We start from the raw sequence: 16349 nt of genomic DNA on the forward strand, positions 1-16349 counted from the left end.
TCAAGCAAGCTCTGGCTAAAGCTAACTTCTTCAAATAAAAAAAAGGTAGCTTTAGGTCTGTTTGTCTGCATGGGTACATGCCGCTGGCTTTAGAATAAAGGTAATGACTTACAATCTAGTGCAATTCTATGCCTTGGTACCATAGCTCCATTATGGTTAGCTTAAAAAAAAAATGGTGGCCTCTGTCCCAGTTAACACCACCATATTTTTTTAAGCTTAAATAAGCAAAACATTTTCTAATTTTCTAAAAAAAAAAAAAAAACATTTGTATGCATTATCATAACTGCATCAGTAGGATAACTCCATACTTTTAATAAAATGAGTTAGTCAGCAAGATATTAAGGGCAGGATTTTCAAAAAACAGTGTTATTGTATCAAACTCGAGGTATAGCAACGAGAGCTTTAGTAGCAGATTTTCAAACGAAATGTGTTAATTAAATCAATCCGTTATGCTTTGAAATTGAGTCGATGAGGTTGATTAAATTTCTTATGTAAAGGCTTAATTGTCACAGGTCACCTACATCACTTCCTGTCTCAACGAGTAGATAAAGGGAACTTGTTAATCAAAATGCATGTTAACGAGATCAAGAAAAATGAATGGAAGCATAATGCGCTGTTATGGAAACTACTAGGGTACAGGGAGATGGCTCTCCCACCAGAGAGCAGCAGCCAAATGGAAATAAAAAATAATGGGAATATCTATGTATAATTTGTAAACTACATTTTAAATTGTGCATTTTGTCATGCAGAATTTACATTTATTTAGAACACTTCACATATAAAATGCTGATTTACGATTATCTGGTGTGTGGGTAAAAATAGGACGGCATGGATTACAAAAAATAAATAAATAAATACAAATTAAACCCTACCGAAGGAAACTTTATTGTAATATCTAATATGCCGTTTTCTATACCAAGATTTCAGTTGTATAATTCAAATAAAATCTACAGTAGAGGTCAGCTGTCATATAATGTACATATGTAGAATTCTACAGTTGCATTGATCATTTCTTGGTAGTAACATTACACTTGCAAATAACGGTATATCATTTTAGCAATATAACAAATGTTCTAAAATGGTTAAAACAAGTGAATAAATCTCCTTCATAACCACAAGTACAGAAAAGGCTAAAATATTTTCATAACTACAAATATTTAATTATCTAGGTTGTCTGTAAGAAATTAACTGTACACTCTCTCTCTCTCTGTATCGTCAGCCGCAGTCTTTTAAATTTCTGTTTTAAGGTGAATTATAAACTGTTTCATTAATTAAAAGCCTCCTTTTCCAAGCGCAAATCAACTCCTGATAAATTGTGACAATTAACACGGATTTGCTTTTAAATTCCCACGCAAACAAAAGAAATAGTCGCAAGAAGCACTGCTCGTTAAGATATTAACATTATTTTGTAAATCAACATAATTTCGGAAATCACATTAGGACGAATATTTAATAACAAAATAGGCATGACGACCGCTTGAAAATGCCCAAATCAATGCTACATATCACAATTGATTAACACTGGAGTTATCATTTACAACCTTTTGAAAATCCTGCCCTAACATTCATATGGAAAAACTGGTAGGGTTAGACTCGTGAACCTATTTTATTCACAGAGTGAATACTAAAAGGCAAGATGGGGGGTAAAAAAAGCAGCAACTAAATCAAAAATAGGCAGTATCTGAAAAAAAGGAAAATAGGATGGAAAAAAGGTTGAGGAAGTTGGAGGAGGCCAGTAGAATGTTGCTTGAGTGATGTGATGTGTCAAATGGTTTGCTACTGTCCAGATGAAAAGATTTGACTACAACTGCTCATACTACTACGGCTACTGCGACTGCTACTGCTACAACAACAACCACCTAAGATGAGAATGTTCTCCTTGAACTACAAGAGAACATTTAAAAAACAAACACACACACACACACACACGTGTGTCTCACGCGAGGACTAGCTAACAAGACGGGACCCACCAGTTCCAGCACATGCATCAAGAGCTGCTGCTGCTGCAGGGATAGGAGTTGCAGGCGCAGCGCCCCCCTCAGAAGCCGCGGGGCCCTCACCAGGAGAAGCTGCGAACGCATCTAGGGAGCGGTGCCAAACAGAACACAAAACCAAGAAAAGAAAAGGGGTGGGAAATAGGCAGGCAAAAAAGAAAGACGTTAGCAAAACGTGGACAGAAGTAGGGGTGCTTCAACATTTTTTAACATTTTCAAAAACGTACAAACCATATTCATTTCAGCTCCCAGCCCTGTCCACCTTTCTCCACGAAGAGTGTGTGTGTGTGTGCGTGTGTGTGTGTCTGTGTGTGCATATATATATATATATATATATATATATATATATATATATATATATATATATATATATATATCTTCATATTTATGATTTATAACAAGTTTGTTACCAGGATTATTTTACTATCAACATTTTGAAAAAAAAACTGTCCCTCATCGTGTTTTTTGTACGTGACTGAAAATGTTGAAAATGTTGACCAATCCCTTAAAAGACTCTGTATACAACATGAATTATTAAGAGTTAAACTTACAGGAAGGAGGAAATCTTGTCTCAGAAATATTATTCTCATCTCACCCATATTTAACATCTCAACCCCTTATGGCAACTCTGAGAAGACGGCTTTTCACCTTTTGTATTTAAATTTGACGTTTTATGTTATTTAATACAGGTCTTGGCCTTCTAGTGCATTTTGAATTTGACATATTAAACTACACAAAATAATCATTTGATTTGATTTTGGAAGGCAAATATGTGGCTTGGAACTCATAGCTAATAAGCCATCTTAATTTGACCAAACAAATGTCACAGGGAATGTAGGCTTTAAGCCACTAATAAAACTCCCACAATTACTGGTAGAAAATCTTTGGAAAAATAGCCTATTAATTATTTTGATTATTATTGAATAAATGCCAAACATATGGCTTTATTTTTTTAAACACAGCTGTTTCTCAACTAAGGTAGTAACCCAGTATACAGCATATATCTTTTTAAGGACCCCTTGGACAGTGTAGGTAAGTGGACTGTTGAGTACTTCCTAGAACAATTCAAGTTGTATAAAGAGAGAATCTGTAGAGCATTGACAGCATTATAGTGGAATGCATTTACAGATATCTGTAAAAGTGGGTATAAAGTTTAAATGAGAAATAATACTCACTACATGAAGCTAAGAAGCCATCCTGCTATTTTGGTGTACTGTTATCAAGTTCAGCAAAGTCGAAGACACAGCTTTCTTTTTTTTTTTTTTTTGTTGACAAATACCTTTCTAAAACAAATTAGGTTATAGACTCATTCAGTTAGCAGTCTGAAAAACAAAATCAGCTTTAAAAACGTCTCTATTTTACTTTACCCTTTTCTAATAAGTGGGCTGGGGAGTTGTAATTCACTTTTTTTTCCCTGTCTGTGTGACCTACCCTGTACACCATGTGGCCCTGCCTTTACCAGATGAGTCACTTGGGGATCCCTAACATAATATTTTTATCTAATATATATGGTATTTTTATAGAAATATATATTGACCCAGACTTTAGCAACTATAAATGAGTAGTGAACATTGGCCAAAAATTATTGTAATGTAATGTACTTTGACTAGTGTACTACCACAATTCAGTGTACTTTCAGTGCAAAATGCTAATGAAATGTGGGTATCTATGTACTGTATTTTAAAATTCTAAAAGTCTGTTAAAAGCATCAACTGCAAGGTTTCTCTGGGTGAGCTTTCAATTGCAAGATTCAAATGAGTATGTACTGTGGCTTTAATGCTGAAACAGCTTTTTGTGGTTACAGTATGTGGGCTTTAACTTTGTACCCCTATCACTTTGTTAAATAGCAAAACAGCAAAATAAAAAAAAAAATATCAAAAACAAATGAGTTCTCTATAGCTTTCTAAAAACTACAGCATTACAAATGGGGGGAGGGGACATGATACACTACTAATCTACTGTATTTGTCAGCTGAAATGTTAAACATCTGCAGGTTAGGAGCAACAGCAGTTAATTGTAATTAGTGAAAAAAACAACAACAAAAAAAACACTTTTCCGATAAAAATATATAACACATACACATGTCTGGCCATTGGCTGTTACCATGGGTCCTGGGACTTTTGCATTGTACACAAGTACCACATTAAAAATAAAAAGTGGTTTGCTTAGCTGGAAGCTTGTGCTGTGTCAGCTGACAAAAAATATCCCTTTTAACATGCGATGATCTTGCACAAACCAGTTAAATGCCATATAAACGGAACGTGTAAATTGCAACGGTTTGTAAAATGTATTGATTATAGCTGAAGGCGAAAACAATGGAAGTAATTGAAACCTAGAACTGTGACAGTGAGAATGGTTTAACCCGGTCACTTCCTACTCTGCATGTTTGACTGTGAAACCCTATTGCTCCAGGACAAAATCAGGACCAGTTTCAGGGAATAGAAAACACCAAATGAAATGGTCCCTATTCAAAAAGCGCAAATGTTACTTCAAAAGTCTGTTTCTATGAATAAAATAAAGCTTGATATTCATGTAACTGTTCTAGACGGTTCTAGATTTCTATGAATCAAATCTATCATGAATATCAAACTATTTTATGTATTTAAAAAGAAAAAATTACTTTGACAAAAACATTCTATAAATAGCTCACAGAGAGTTACAGCTTTGATAATAGGGCTCCCTAGTACAAAACTAGAAATATGCTGCTGAACTAGGCAAACTGTTCCCAAAACATAGGCGAATATAGACTGGATAGGTTGCAAATGATTGTGTAGTTGACCGCAGCTCAGAACTTGAAAGTTTCGACAAGAGGTCTACAAGCTTTGTGCTGCATGCATTAGCCACTGTGCTTCTTTTCTGTCTCCAGGAGCAGGAGACACACTTGTGGGGGTGCAGGATCTGAAACAGGCGATTCTCAGGAGGCAGAGGGGTTATAGCCCGTCCATTTATATATTGTGAAAAGCAGGAAGAGAACCATCACCGTCCGTTACCCAACTGACCTCCAAAGAGATCCATGTCTCCAGACGTGCTAGCGGCAGTGGTGGGAACAGGAGGCGCTGCTGCAGCGGCAGCAATGGGAGTGGTGGCAGTGGCAGGAGCAGGTACAGGAGGAATCTCAGTAGGAGTAGGAGTAGGAGTAGGAGTTGGGGAAGCCTCTACTGCGTAGGGGTCAGAAAGAAGTGACTCAGAGGCACTAGCATGGGCCCGGACTGGAGCCGCCACCAGAGAGTCTGTGGGCAACCAACCACCCAAAAAAAGAATAGGAAAAAAAAGAAAAGAGAAAGAGAGAGAAAGGTGCACTACTGAAACTAAATTCCAACCAAGTCATAAGATAAAAAAAAAAAAAAAAAATCTATACAAAACTGCTTGTGCCTGTCATATGTTTAACATTCAGACACTAGTTAATATCTACATAGCTTGGAGGTACAGTAGCTTAATACTCACCCTCCCCAAGAAGGTCTACAGGAATGTCCAGAACAAGGCAGCAATGTTAAGTGAAAGATAGTTGAAGAAAAAAAAGCAGTTTAGCAAGAAAAAAAAAAACATTGCAAAACTACATACCCCTTTAGCACAGTCCAATGTTGCTGGTTCAAAATAGACGGTGTATGTTCAGTGGGCAGGGATGGGGGATGTTTGTGACAAATGAAACCAGATAAAACTCCACTCTTTAACCCCTTGTATCTTGGATACCACTGCAGGTTTAGATGGACTAAGAACTCCTTTTGTAGTTCTACCTTACTTTTTTGTTAGTATGATTCTTTCTCCATTAGCATTTCATTTAATTACCTGTCAAAACTGATACGACAGGGAGGTCCAGGAGACAAATGTCTACACCAGACATGCAAGCTGATAAAGCATTATAATCCAGAAGATGCATGAATGGTCAGTCGATGACCAAAGAGCATAGTCTCAATGCACTACAGTGGTTCTGTGCCCGGGACTTCAGTGCATGAGACTAGAGGCAACTTGAAGTGACCTCCGACACAGAAGCTAACACGTATCAGCCCTTTTCTGTCAACAAAACAAAATGTACAGCTACAACCCTCTTAAATGTAGTCTCATGTGGCCTAGCGTTCAGTAAAGACTAGCTTCCTGGCCATATTCACTCGGAGCAATCAAAGCACAGCTGCAGTGCAATCCCACAACTGCTCTAGCGTCTATGCATGTCTCAACTGGAGGTTGCAACCTTAAAGATCAGTCCCAAGCAACTGGCTTAGGAATCTGTTGCTTTGATCGGCTTACAGGGACTCCATTAATTTATAATATGCATAATAGAAACTGTCTGGACCCACTGTTTCTGTACTGTCAAACTACCAAAGGCTAAGAAGACGTTTTGAGAAGCCTTGTTTATTACACATTTTAACACACCTGTATTATATAATCACCAAATATGTTACTGCAACAAAACGGGGTGCTAATAGATATACAACTACACAATAACATTTCTCATGGAGATCTCAAACAGTCCTGTATATTACATAACACAGTGTATAACGATGCCCATAAGTTTGTGATCACAGGCACCTAACAGCAATTCAGTTTGGCAGAAGGTCGCCTCTCGGAACGAGACACTTTTCTTGCAGCAGTCTGGCACTCAATAAACAGAGCAAGTCTCATTTAGAAGAAGGTCTATTTTTCAGCAGTCACTGGCCAGTTAACAGCTAATAAATGCTACAGTGCTGCTAGCAGAGCTGTTCATTACGAGGTATCCAGATCAGTTGTTACCTCCCCAGGCGCTTGAAGCTGCAGGAGCTGCCGCCGCACCAGCTGGCTGTGCTGAAGAGAAGTCGGGCTGCAGATCCAGAAGGTTGTTGGATGCACTTAAGAAAGAAAAAAAGGGGGCTGTCCCTTAAAGTTTACCAGGGATTTGCATTTACCATAGTTTACCATGATGTGCCATGTTTTTAAACATGCTTTATCGTACCTCTCTGGGCTTTACTATGCTTTATCATGCTTTTACTATGTTGTATTACACTTCGCTATGGTTTTACCATGGGTTGCCATTCATCATATAAAACTGAAGTTCCCCTAATCTGAATTCACACTGTGCGCGTGTTGAATGACGTATACTCACTTTGAAGCTGCTGCTGACGATGGAGATGAGAACAGGTCCACTGCTTGAGCTCCATCGCTGGATTTTGCTGGAGTGGAGGTGGGGGATGTGGTTGTTGGAGATCCCTGCAACGTGATTGTAGAATGTTTGAAAATATCAGAAAAAAAATGTAAAGAAAGATTTAAAAAAAAGAAGAAATGGAAGTCTGATGCTTTCTATACTTCACCACAGATAAATCATCCCTTCCTAATGATCATATAAAACTTTTTTTTGGTGATACCTTTTGTATATAAAAAATACACCAGCTTTAGAGGTGGAAACTGAGGTAACTTATGGGTCAGTTCAGCCTTGTTAAAAAACAACCTTCAGTTTAAAGAATCTTTTATATTGAATATTATTTGACTTTAAAAATACTGTATGATATATAGCCTCTGATAATTTGTCTACAATAGTGCTCCAATAATTAGAGAAGACAACCTAGCCATTGACCTAGCTAGCATTTGTTTTATTAAGAGTTTCATTATACAAATCTTTCTCAAAATGAAGTGAGAACAAATTACAAAAAAAATAAATAATTGCACATACCTTCACAGGAGATGACCTAAAAACAAATGAATTTTAGTTATTATTTGATTATATAATTATCAAACAGATACATAAATAAATAAATACAATTAATTAATTAATTAATTAATTAATTAATTAATTAATTAATTAATTAATTAATTAATTAATTAAAATACTGTCATATAGGCATGGTCTTTAAAGACACTCTGTCCAACTGTGTGTGTTATAAATTATAAAACAGTACTGAATCTTGTTCACTTTATACTTACTCTTCACTTGGATTCCATTGAAGCAGAAAAAAAGAAACACATTTATTTAGGGTTTCTATTTAAGACACTGTTATGCAGCAACATACTTCCCCAACCTCAGCTGTAAATACAGATTCTGAGCCAGTGTGTCCATTTAAAAAACATTCCAGTTTATAAAATACATATTATTATTATTATTATTATTATTATTATTATTATTATTATTATTATTATTATTATGGTCTGTAGCTAAGGTTTTAAGATACCATTCAACCATCATTACTCTAGATTCACAATGAAGACACTGAGAAAGATTATAGATTTCTATTTGCATTATTCTGGATTCTGACAATATTCTAGGCACATCCGAAAGACACAACAATGATCCTCTTTCCCATAGGGGTTTCGCATTCATCTGCCCACTGGAGGAATATTGGAAATGGCCTAATTGGAACAGTCTGTTCTTTTGAATTTACACTTCATCTCTTTCGACTGCTTGTTTTGCCAGGTCTTGTACAGAGTGTGCATTAACTCGTTAACAGACGCAGGAATAACCCTGACATCCAAACAAAAACAGCATCTTATTAAGAAGACCTGCTGTTCACTGTGCGCTTGCTCAGAATGCTGCGGTAAGCCTCAACACCTATTATTAATGTCTCTCAGCACAGGTCTCCAATTGGGTGTACACACTCTGCTTATATTAAAGGCCTGGTATAGTAGACTATGAAAAACAGCACACAGCACTATTTGTATTAAGTTCATGTTTTATAGCCACCTCAGTAGAAGACAGGATTTGAATCCATCTGTGTTGTATTTTTCATGTGGATTTGAACTGGAATAAATCAGGATTTATATGTAAGTGTGCTTGGAATTAAATCAGCAGTACTGTCTGGCCTGGCTGCTAGCCACAACCTTTTGTTATAGTTTTATATTACAATGTAATTACAGATAAACAAATACATGGTTTTCCCCTTTTCAACTCATACTCAAATGAATAATATTAATGATTTCAGTTCAACTCTGTTCCTGTGCATGGAACTATACTGTAGATTGAAAATAAAGGGCTTGTGTGTATGACCCCTATACGTACAATGTACATTAAAGAAACCCTGTTACACATCCACTTTATATTCAAAAGAATTCAAAGATTGTCTTATCTCAAACAACTTCCCCAATGAAAGGAGACTGACCTGAAAACAGTTTAGACTATGACGAATCTATTGGTTAACTGTAACACGCATACTGTACATGAGTAGCAGATTGAATGTAAGAATGAAGGAAAGACAGCCTACTTGCTTCCTGGCTTTTTGCCCTCCAGTGTATTCAAGTGTTGTTCCAAGGTCTCAAGAAGACTGCTGGGGGCCTAGAAAAAACAAAACAAAGCAAATGGTTAACAATAATTGCACACCAAGAAGCTTAGCAAACTGCAAAAAAACCAAAACAGCATCAAAGAAAACCAGCTCAACCTTCTGCCACTAGCCCAATTCATTCAACTTGTTATCTGGAAAGACAGCATATTGGGAAAATATAATTTCACACAATTAACACTGCAATGACATTTTCATGGTGAAGACTTACTGGAGATGTGTGTGTGTGTGTGTGTGTCGATTCATAAGAAAAAAATATGTCTACATTCTTTCAGTTAATTGAATTGGACTCTTATTCTACTAAAACGCTTTAAAACATCATCGTACCTGTTTTATTAGATTAATGACATTGTCATAAGTGGTTTTTGCTGTAGACATCTTTAATTTTCCTAATTTTACTTTTTTAGTTTAAGTCACGTTTTTCCTGCCACAGTGATGCGAGTTCACTTCCTTTGTAACAAGTAATAGGGCCCCACCTGAGCCTCACACTTAGGCTACTACTGTACCTATAGTGTCAGACACAGGATGGTCCTATTGACAGTGAATGGAGAAAAACAATTATTTCAAACTTTTAAAAAGGCAGGATAAATGGGCTTCTACAGAAATAAAATTCTGGAAAACAAAAAGATCAATAGAAATGCAATAATGGACTTTTGAGAATGTTCTTATGTGTAAGTAAGAAAACATTTGAATGAAGTGCTGGTTATCAAAAGAGGAGCAAAACACAGGACATGCCCATGCTTGCTCTAAAGAACCCCATCTACTGTACACGGCACCGCACTGTCAAAGATGCAAGCTCATGCTATTCAAGCACAAACAGCACACCGCAAGCTTGTTATCTGTCAAATTGAAGAGGTTCAAATTATAGCAGATTATTTGTTTGTCTCATTTCATCCAAATGGATATTACTGAATATGGAATATGGAACCCCTTGGCATAAGGCTGAGCTGACTGTACAAAACTGGACTGGAGAGAAAAGGCAACAGCCATAAAACACCCAGAGTAATAATAATAAACGTTATTCACCATCTCTTAACGGTAGTTCCCAAGCCTTTATCGATCACTAACAATCCAAGTTTTTGTTTCAAGCAGGTACTAATAAAATAACAAATTATTTTCAAATTTGTATTATATTATGGTCTTATATGATGCATACCATTGCCAATCTAAATGTGGTGAATAGGTTTTGCTTGCACCAAACCATGGAGTTTTAGTGGACACTGAGGACTGAAGTTGGGAACAACTGGATTAAAACACTTTTTTGATTCAATAGCTAAACAAGAGCATGGGCATTCACTGGATACTATGAGAAAAGAGCGAAAGTGTAGCACAGCACACCAAGGGTGGTATCAAGAGCCTCACTGTAACCCACAGAGGTTCATCAAGGACAGAACAGAGAGAATGAGCTACTGGTGAGCAGTCAAAATAGAGTATACTCTGATCCCCCATTGATTTGCCATTGTGGGGAAATCGCTGTACTGTACAAGCAATTCACCCACCCTGGAAAATATACTGTAGATCACTGTCCTTTCACAATGGTGTATCCAATTACCTGCCACTCTCAAAAGACCTTAAAAAAGTCTGAACTTATCAGTTTTCTCAATAACTTTATTTCATGTTTTAAAAGAGAAATGCATACATTTTAAAAATGTAATTTGAACGAATGCATCAACAATTATCTATTTCAGCCATCCAAAAAATATAAAATCATTCAACCTTAATAAGAGAATAAAATATGAATACAGATATTTTTCTTTTTATAGAAACCTCATTACAGTATAACCTCAAAAACAGCTACTCCACCATGCTTATCATTCCAAAAAAATGTACCTTTTTGCATTTCATTAGTAGAATCGCAAAGAAGATTGCATGTACCCTGAATGATTTAAAGAAATCACTGTGGTGCTCCTCCAAATAGTTAAAAAGATTAACATATTTGAGAAGGTCACAACTAAACAAGCTGGGCAACATGAACAAAGATCTTCCTACTGATAAGGTTGTGTACACAGAAGCCTCAATTATGGAGGAATGGAGGAAACAGACAGCAAGAATTTACATACGAGTGAAAATGCATGATCGCGGAAAACAAAATACAAGCCATCGTCAGAGTCAAATCCCTATGTAGAAAGAAAAAGAGCAACTTGTTATGGATAAAAAATAAAATCACTGTTATCTGAGCTATTGTATTCTTGTTGTTTAGAGTTTAAAAGCTCTTTCTGAGGCCTCAACAGGGCTCTCTAAATCCAGCTGGTGCATTAACCAGAGGATGTGAGAAAAAACACATTTGTTCTATGTGCTATATTTTATACTGATGTATTTAATACTGTTGCAGAAGTATAGGTTAATGGTAACAATCTGGTGTACCAGCTGAACTTAAAAAGTTACCAAGGTGTGATGGCTGAAACAGAAACTGTATAAAAAGTGATTCTTAACAAAAAGAATACATTAGTTAAGATAGCTCCTACCCGTACCAAGTTTCATATAGGGAGAAGATTTCAGCTGGTCCAGGTAAGACCCAGATACGAGCACACCAACAGCATAAGACACAGTTATCAAAATAAGCAATCACATTACCCATGACCCACCAATGCAGATTTATAGAAGAAATAAAATGGGAGTCCTGAAATCATGTCCTTGTGTGATCCTAGCGGGTGTGATCTTATCAGGGTTTCCTTAACAGCCGGGTCAGAAAAAAGTATCCTAGCATGCCTTTGTATTCCTTTGCATTGCATAGCGGTTTGAACCATTCTAGGTTTTAATTAGGACAGAGCTTAAAAGGGCAAACCAAGAAAGGAACACCAAACTCAGCTCAATTGAATGTATCAAATTGTGATGCCATGGAGGTCATATTTCCATACTTGTGGTACCAAACTAACAAGAATTACAAATATTTTTCGACACACTATCCCATTACATTAAGGTCTGGTGAATAACTGACAGAGTCAAACAGGATTACCGGATCATCAATGTTACAGTCTTTAAAGGCAGAGTTTTCACTGTCAGTGTCAGATTCTTTAATATCGATAATGATCCCTCGGTGCAATACCTGTGGTGTGCATGTTAATAAAAAAAACAAACAAGCAAGCAATGACCATGGGAGAAAAAAGAGCATGACTTATTAATGATATACAGGGATTTGGACAAAATATTGGAAGCACACTATCTGCAATACTGTATGTAGCACACTTGTGAACAGCCATAGAGGGCTATTAAGTTCTAACCATTGAGTTAGATCAAATTTTAAGATGTGGAGGGAACAGAGCTCTGAAACCTAATGCTGTACAATCAATAATTTATCACACATGCAAACGGAGTAGTGTGATCATATTATTTTCTTTAAAGGGCTACTTTTCATCATCTACATTTTCCTAAAATGTAACTGTTTTACATTTGTAATCTATTATATGTGTTCTCTATGGTTCTCTATTGCTGTTTCTGCAAAGACCATTATTTGCCATGCCATATACTAACTATTCCAGCAAAAAAAAAAAAAAAAAAATCCCCTGTAAAAGATGATTGTGGGGAGGTGGGGAAGCATATCAATGTTGTACAAGCTTCAGAGCACAATGCTTCACTTACAGGCTTCAATGCATAGCGCAATGCCAATGCCCTCCACCCCCCCAAAGAAAAAGAAAATCACAGTTACGTGTGCGTATGCATGACAAATAACGATCTAGGTGGAAATAATAGATAATCACACAGAACACACAAAATAGGATATTACACAGGTAAGAAATTAAATATTAGCAAAATGTTTACGAAAGGTACCCCTTTAAGACGACTGCATTGCAGTACATATTTCATTTAAATAGATTCTATGCAACACAATCAGAACATATAATGGCCTCAGAATTTACTTTTTCTTGCAACCTGTATTTATTTTTTTGCTATTGGACGCTTGATCAATACTCACCGAAATCACCCAGAAAAAAAAATAAAAATCCAGTAAATGTATTTTTGGTTTTGCGATTACACTGTAAGTTCGTCCTTTTCCTTTTATTGGCGATAGCTTCTTGCCCCTATTTCCTTAAGCAAACAGTAAATTGGAAACATGCAGAGTCACCTCTGGCATTCTCTATATTTAGCATCTACTTTAGGTTTTGATGAAGCAAATGATCGTGCTTGTAGTAATACAGATCAGTGCATGCTTTAGTGCAAAACATCAGACTGCTCAATCTGCAAAGATTATAAAACCAACTGTATCAATAGAGCTTCCGCAATATTAAACTCCATTCGTCAACTCAAACTTGAGTCTAAAAGGCGATCCCATAAAGTATCAGTGACTGATGAAACATTACTAAAATATGATATTTTTGTAAGTGTTCACTTTTAATATTACGGACACCCTATGCTCATATTTCAGTGGACCCCGGTTTTCTTATTAAAAACAGTAAGTAATCATAGATTAAGATCAAAGTCCACTAAAAATAGAATGTGGTGATGATATTCTGATTCTGAATTCCACCTGGCTGTTTCCGGAGCTTTTATATGCACTACTCACACCTTCAATCTTTGGAATCAATCTGCATCTCTGCAAGTGAGAAGAGAAGGGGCATTTTGTCTGTCAATATATAGTATAGTAGCACAACACTTGGTTTGTGATCTGAATGGTAGCACGAAATCTCCTGTCATCTCACACGCATGCCCCAGCTGTGTATGGAAAGATGATGGGTTACAAATTCTCAAACCTGACATCTGGGATTTGGAAAATGTTTTATTAAGGGAGCGATAACCAAGGCTTTAAAATGTATCGATTCTCATTAGCACGCTCAACCTGGTCCCTCTGTTTCACTGGTGAAAATCGTCATGTTCTTTTTTTTTTTTGCCTTTAAAATTGCAGATATACTGTACATGTTTTACAAGTACAGCTAAAATTGCATCGATTAAAAAGGCAAAAAAAACGTCGCTTTTCACACAAGGTGTGACTGCAGCTAGATCGTTGGGTTAAAAATGACCCGAAGCACAGGAAGTGAACGGGTACCTGGAAGTTACAGACCGCATTGTATTTGAAATAAAAAAATAATAAAGAACAAGCAATGAAAAAAAAAAGCTTTTAAACACAGGAAAAGGTCAGTGATAATGTTGCTAGTGCTGATATTATGGAAGAAAATTAATTTTAAAGCCTGGGTTAGCACTCTTTTCCAGCTCCCATGTTGGATGCACAGTTAGTACTATGCACCTGCGTAGGTATAGGACGGGACTGCTCATGTTTAAATGCATTATGCCAGCATGCAAAGAAAAATCAAGACTTACATAAGTGAGATCAGGAATATCACCTTTATCGATCCCTACTTGCTGCATGGGGAGGAAATAGAGAAAGAAGCTGGTTACGGGATTTCACAAGAAAATCTTTGAAAACAGAATTTGTTCACTGACTAAATTGGGATATCTCAATACAATCAAACAGGGACTATTTTCATGATCTAAACGGTGGCTGGGTTTTTTTCTTCCAGGGGTGAGTCATAAGCACTCTTATTATTCACCAAGTATAATACAAATACAATGGAAAGAGGTTTGCGAGTATGTGTGTGACGGTACCTACTGCAGATCAGCCTCTGTTTAGATCATTCAAATATTCTCTAAAAAAGGTGGAACTTATGTGCTATCAGTATCAAGTGGATATTTAACAGTAAAGTATTGAAGGTTCAAGTATTCAGGGGCTGCACTGTTTCACAGATCTGTGAAAGGGCCTTAGAATTCCTCAGGATCCCATAATGTGCACATTCATTACAAGCAGTGGAGTAAAATGACAAGCCCCTATTACTACGTTCAAGAGCAGCAAACTAAAACACGTCTGTTTTAAAGCCAAGTCCGCTTACAAGGTCTCCTATATTTCACAGTAACGATATACTGTATAAATATGGGTTTTGTACTTTAGAAACCACACTGGCAGGATTCAAATTGACAGGAAATGACAGTCAATATTGGCAATGGAAAATAGCTTTGGTTTACATATGACTATCATTATGGGTTGCTGCAGCAGTACGGGCAGAAAGTACGAATGAAGACAAAAGGGTTTAACCTACACTAAACCTTTAAAGTAGAATACCACAAAGGAGGGTATTATCAAAACTTGAACTAAAAATGTGAATTACATGTTTTGCATAATTACTTCACTTAACAGGGAAGAAATGCAACTGTAAATGTAATTTGAAACAAACACTTAAAGTTAAAGTTAAGCAAATTTACTCAAAAGTTTTGAAAATAACCCCCTAGTGTCCAATTGCTTAAACTTCTTAGCTGTGAAAAGTTATAAATATGAATATAAATGTATACAATAAACTAATGTGCAGTAATACACTTTCCAATTTACCCAGTATGTGATACATTTCATTTAAACAAAAGCTCACCTCTGCAACTTTGAGGAATTCTGAGACACTTGTCATTCTTGTGAGAAACCTCTTGTAAATTTCCAGTGCTTCCTTACATTGGCCCTTTTTCATTTCAAAAAATTTCTCTGTAAAGATAAAATAATGTAAAGATAAAATAATGTATAATCGCATAGAGCATGCTTCTGCTACTACATGAATTAGTATGAAGTTGTTGATATAATGGGATAATAAACTAAATTAAATATTACAAGAATGTAGATTGCATAAACTTAGCAACTGCACCTCCTGTGTTTTCAAAATTTGGTGTATAAAGGAGACAGCTTTCTTAAACATGACACACATTTAAAACTTACCAGGCACATCAACTTTGAATAAATTCACAATAAGGAATTACGCAATAAGCACTGAACACAATTCAAATAATGTTTTTATTGTTTATTATTATTATTATTATTATTTATTTCTTAGCAGATGCCCTTATCCAGGGCGACTTACAGTTGTAAACAAAAATACATTTAAACCTCAACCTTGCTGAAGAAGTGAAGGCTCAAGAATATGTCCTTTATGTCTTCCACTGTTATCAAGGGGAAAGAGAGTTCACTTTTTCACAGGAAAAGCAAGAAATACTGCCAGAGAAAACTATTAATCTAACTAATCGGTAGTGTCTGCAGTTTTGTTCACCTGCTTAGAAAATGGCCATAAAGGAATACAGGATAAGAAAAGTATGTTGCTTGACATCGCTGCTACATTTACAGCTATCTTGACTAAAGAGAAAGGAAATAGGCAGG

The 16349-nt window shown here is 36.2% G+C and overlaps 1 protein-coding gene across 10 annotated transcripts in view; it reads right to left on the reverse strand.

Moving 5' to 3' along the window:
- Positions 1–16349, reverse strand: part of snap91a (synaptosome associated protein 91a) — an 80734-nt gene that overhangs the window by 23754 nt on the left and 40631 nt on the right. For 6 of the 10 annotated variants that reach the window (XM_059024593.1, XM_059024594.1, XM_059024599.1 and 3 more), the window contains exons 7-15: positions 15580–15686; positions 14483–14524; positions 9155–9225; positions 7633–7648; positions 7069–7172; positions 6720–6814; positions 5439–5453; positions 4994–5224; positions 1971–2081 (exon numbers count right to left, since the gene is read on the reverse strand). In XM_059024593.1, the coding sequence (XP_058880576.1) occupies positions 1971–2081; positions 4994–5224; positions 5439–5453; positions 6720–6814; positions 7069–7172; positions 7633–7648; positions 9155–9225; positions 14483–14524; positions 15580–15686 (792 nt within the window). The remainder of the gene's footprint in view (positions 1–1970; positions 2082–4993; positions 5225–5438; positions 5454–6719; positions 6815–7068; positions 7173–7632; positions 7649–9154; positions 9226–14482; positions 14525–15579; positions 15687–16349) is intronic. The other 4 variants (XM_059024602.1, XM_059024601.1, XM_059024598.1 and 1 more) reach the window with 2 other exon arrangements.

The sequence above is a fragment of the Acipenser ruthenus genome, chromosome 5 (genome assembly GCF_902713425.1).
Source record: "Acipenser ruthenus chromosome 5, fAciRut3.2 maternal haplotype, whole genome shotgun sequence".
In the NCBI taxonomy this organism is placed as follows: Eukaryota; Metazoa; Chordata; class Actinopteri; order Acipenseriformes; family Acipenseridae; genus Acipenser; species Acipenser ruthenus.